Genomic DNA, 5,000 nt, shown 5'->3' on the forward strand with positions numbered 1-5,000 from the left:
CCCCCCCCCCACACACACACACACCCTCTCTCTCTCACACACAAACACACACACAAAGGCACCTGTCTTTGCAATTCCCCCCCCACTCCCACCCCCCATACACAAACACGTTGACTGTGCGATTGCAGAAGAATGTGAAATGCTTATATTTGTAATAAAACTTCCAAATCTTTCCAAAGCTTAAAGACCTGTGTAGCATTATCCCCTTTTTCCTTTTTTTATATTAGTTATTGGGCTTTTTGCCTTTAATGGATAGAACAGTGAATGTTTAATGGATAGGACAGTGAATGAGATGGAGAGAAGAGGTGGGGAGTGGGATCGGGAAATGACAGCGGGTCATAGTGCCCCCCGCATTATGCCTTCCTACAGTGGAGAGCAACACACCACAGATCCTCTCACACACACACACACACACTGACACCCTGGAGGAGCACACACACACACACAGACGCACACACAGACACACATAAGCCGACACCTTGGAGGAGCACACACACACACACAGACACAGACACACACACACCAACAGCCTGGAGGAGCAAACACACACACTGACTGCCTGGAGGAGCACACACACACACACACACACACACACACATCGACAGCCTGGAGTAGCATTATTTTATTATTTATTGATTATTCTACTCAAAGCCTGGAGTAGCACACACACACATACAAGCACACACACACACATCGACACCCTGGAGGAGCACACACACACACACACACACACCCCGATAGCCTGGAGGACCACACACACACACACACACACACACACACACTGACAGCCTGGAGGAGCACACACACACACACACACACACACACACTGACAGCCTGGAGTAGCTCACAGCAAAAGAAAAGAACAAGATGAAAGTTATGTAAATCTGTAAATATCATCTTTTATTTAAAACACATTTATAACACATATCCCCCAGCACTGATGCTCCACAGGAAGACACAGTGTGTGTGTGTGACTGAGGGATCTGGTGGTGAGAGTGTGTGTGTGTGTGTGTGTGTGCATCTGCGTTCTGCACTAGGGGTGAGTGTGTGTGACTAAGGGCTGGCATGTGAAGGGTTAAAGCAGGCGTGGGCCACATGAGAAAGTGGGACTGTTGTGGAGGGCCGAATCATTATATCAATTATATCAAGAAGAATAGGCTGAACTCAATTCTTCTTGATATAACTGTTAGCTCTTTGTAGAAAGCATTAAATTGTATGGTTGTGATGTACTGCTACTGGTATGGAAATGTGTCGCAGGCATAGTAAAAACACATATGGCATTGCTTATATAATAGGTACAGGTATTTACGTTTGATTCCTAATTTACCATTGACCTCCGAGGGCCGCTCAGGGACAGCCAAGGGGCCGCAAATGGCCCTGGGGCCGCACTGCCCAGGTCTAGGTTAAAGAGTGGGGGGCGCTGTTGGGTCTGGTTGGGTCTGGTTGGGTCTGGTTGGGTCTGGTTGAGCCCGGTCGGGTGTGGTCTGGTCTGGTTGGGTGTGGTGTGGTCTGATTTTAGCACTCTGAGATTCTGCTTGAATGAAGAGTGCTCAACAAATCAAATGAATTATTATTATTATTATGATTGGGTCTGGTTGAGCCCGGTTCGGTCTGGTTGAGCCTGGTTGGGTGTTGTGTGGCCTGGTTGGGTGTGGTGTGGTCTGATTGGGTCTGTTTGGGTCTGGTTTGGCTTGGTTCGGTCTGGTTGGGTCGGGCCTAGTCTGGTTGGGCCCGGTTCGGTTCTGGTTGGGTCGGGTCACTACTTGGAGTTCAGCCAGGAGAAGGAGAAGACGTGTTGAGTGTTCTCTCCATCATCCACAGGTGCCCCGTCACCCATAGAGCCGCTCGGACCTGGGGTAGACAGCTGTACACACACACACACGCACACACGCACACACGCACACACGCACACACGCACACACGCACACACGCACACACACACACACACACAAACACACACACACGCACACACGCACACACGCACACACGCACACACGCACACACGCACACACGCACACACACACACAAGCACACACGCACACACGCACACACACACACACACACACACACACAGACAACAGCATTAAACCCTTCCATCACACAGTATCACAAGCATATGATGTCAGGTCTGTGCTCTTATCTGTCCTGTGCTTTTACTTTGTATCCCTTTCGTCCTCTTATGTCACTTCCTGTGTCTAGTTATTTGTCATAGACATGTATAGGTAGACCCCGCCTCCACTGCTTCTCGGCGAAACGCGTCGCCGCCATTTTTGGAAAGGAGCTCTCTGCCGTCAGAGGTCTGTCAGACGTGTCAAACAAGCGCAAGTTGCCAGGAGCTGCGGTTTATCTGGATAAAAATCACGATAACCTTTTACATTTCGCAACCAATTTCATGGAGTATTCAAAGGTTTATGCTCTACGTGAAGTGTGTGAAAAAGATTTGCCTCTACGTTACTTTGAATCTCGCTAGTTAAATCGCCAGTCATACATGTGCATGGGTCTATGATAAACGCTCACTTTTCTTGCAAAGCTCGTGCATTTTGAAAATACTGAGAAGATCTATAAACTATCGAAATAGTGCTTCTTTAGTTACTACGTATTGACCATCATTAAGAGAAAGAGCATACATCAAATAGTGAGAAACTGGCAGTCAGTGTGTTTTTCATAGTTTAATAGTTCCTTCAAGTATGTGCATTAAGAAACCTTGAACAGTGCAATTGGCAATACACAGTTATTTCACAAATCAACATTACAAAAAAAACTATATATTTCTATAGCAGTAAAAATATACACATCTCAATATATACATAGCCTACACATCTCAATAGTTGAACTGTAATATAAATAACATAGCATATATATAATACAATATAATATAATGACTCAGTATAATGTGCAATGGAATAACATATATATGATATACATAATATGTGATACAATATAATATATTTTAAGTATAAGTATATATTCATATTATAATATATATATATATATATATATATATATATTTGTACATTTGTACAATTTGACATAATATACAATCATGCTCTTAACATTTTCAGATCTATGCAGTGCAATTGACACAATATATAATTGTGAAATAACTGTGTATTGCCAATTGCACTGTTCAAGGTTTCTTAATGCACATACTTGAAAAGGAACTATTAAACTCTGAAAAACACACTGACTGCCAGTTTCTCACTATTTGATGTATGCTCTTTCTCTTAATGATGGTCAATACTAGTAACTAAAGAAGCACTATTTCGATAGTTTATACAGGGTACCCCCAGGATTTTTCATCTCAAATTTAAGACTTTTTAAGACCTTTTCAAGACCACTTTAGATGAAATTTAAGACCAACATCGCACCTTTCCTGATATGCATAATTTTCTGAAAAAAAAAAAAAAAAAAATGTAATCATAAGACAACCATTTAAAACAATAACTATGAGGGGTGGACGTGTGAGTGTGTGTTTGTGTACATGTGTGTGTGTGCATGCGTGTCTGGATACGTCTGTGGGTGAACCTGTGTGCGGTTGTAATACAACAGATCCTACAGCCTTTGGAGCTCTGCGCTTTTGGCAGCAATCTGTTCATCCAGTATGATGAGTTCAGCCAACTTATTATAGCGGGAGCTTTTCCATTAAAGTTGCTGTGTTTTTGAGGTGTTTGTTGCAATTAAATTGCGGAAGCAAGTGGAAGTTGTGATAGAGTTGCGAATTTCCCTCTTTTTAATTATAATTGAGTTATTTGTTAAAAATAAGTTATTAATAAACAAACATTCATTAAATAACAAAACCATTGAGAAATGGTCCTCTAAAATAATAACCTCACCAACATGCCAAATAAAAGATGTAGCAAAAATGTAGCAAAATAGGCTGTTAAATGTATATTACTTGTATTGTTGTTATGGAAACAAACACCGTTTAGTATTGGACTTTTACTTTGACATCATTCAAATGTTCCTCTCGTGGAAATGGCAACAGCTGTTATCAAGAAACATAGTTATGCGATGTAATGCTAAACACGTAGTGAGAACAGTACATAGCAACAACGAAGTGCACCTGTTGGTATTACAAAAGGACCACCAGTAAGACTGAATAAAGTGTTATGAATATCTCAGCCTTCACAAATAATGGGGAAAAAACTGCCTGTGTCACTGATCTGACGTCCTGTAATGCACGCCTTTCTGCCGTTTTCAATCGGTTTTGCTATCCTTGTTAATTTATTTTATCTGTATAGGGGTTTATGTTGTTCAATCTCATATATGAATTTAAAGTTGTCCAATTTCAACTAACCCATTCTTCAACACTATGCTACCTTATCTTCAAACAGAAAGTAAGTTAAAATCTCAATTGCAACACCTTTCGAGGGTTTGGGAAATAATCGCTGCTGATTTGATGTTTGGTGGAGTCAATCCAGAATTCGTGTTGATGAAATTATAATCAAGTCACCCAAACTGCCGTGAAAAAAACGGGAGTCGCTGAAACTGTTGTTGCATCCCTGTACAACAGTGTGTTCTTAAATGTTAGACGTTTCAATTTCTTTAATCACCCAAAAGCCCCGCTCCACTGTTGCCTGTGATAGCAGACGCTTATTAACTAGCATTACCCTGTCCCTGACAGGGCAGTGTCCTAGATAACTGTCTAGCTAGCTAGCGCAGCTAGTTTTATCCTATATCGTGTCAGCATCTCAGCCAGTTCAGAGTCATATACAGGTTGCCTGGTATTTTGGATGCGACGTTTGGGTGTACTAAGATTCGTTGTCACAACGAACAATAAACAAATGTGGACTTGATGAACGAAATTTAAGACCTGTTGACGAAATTTAAGACCGGTTGACAAAATATAATACCTTTTCAAGGCCTTAAATTATCAATACTAAATTTAAGACTTTTTCAAGTTTTTAAGACCTCGCGGGTACCCTGTTATAGATCTTCTCAGTATTTTCAAAATGCAGAGCTTTGCAAGAAAAGTGAGCGTTTATCATAGACCCATGCAC

The 5,000-nt window shown here is 41.5% G+C and overlaps 1 protein-coding gene across 2 annotated transcripts in view; it reads right to left on the reverse strand.

The window, feature by feature from the left end:
• Positions 1-874: 874 nt before the first annotated feature.
• The window catches only part of trim55a (tripartite motif containing 55a), a 17,209-nt gene continuing 13,083 nt past the window's right edge, over positions 875-5,000 (reverse strand). For both annotated transcript variants that reach the window (XM_080853159.1, XM_080853158.1), the window contains exon 9: positions 875-1,864. In XM_080853159.1, coding sequence (XP_080709285.1) covers positions 1,760-1,864 — 105 coding nt within the window. In that variant the 3' untranslated portion in view covers positions 875-1,759. The remainder of the gene's footprint in view (positions 1,865-5,000) is intronic.

Source organism: Sprattus sprattus (assembly GCF_963457725.1).
Source record: "Sprattus sprattus genome assembly, chromosome: 15".
Classification (NCBI taxonomy): domain Eukaryota; kingdom Metazoa; phylum Chordata; class Actinopteri; order Clupeiformes; family Clupeidae; genus Sprattus; species Sprattus sprattus.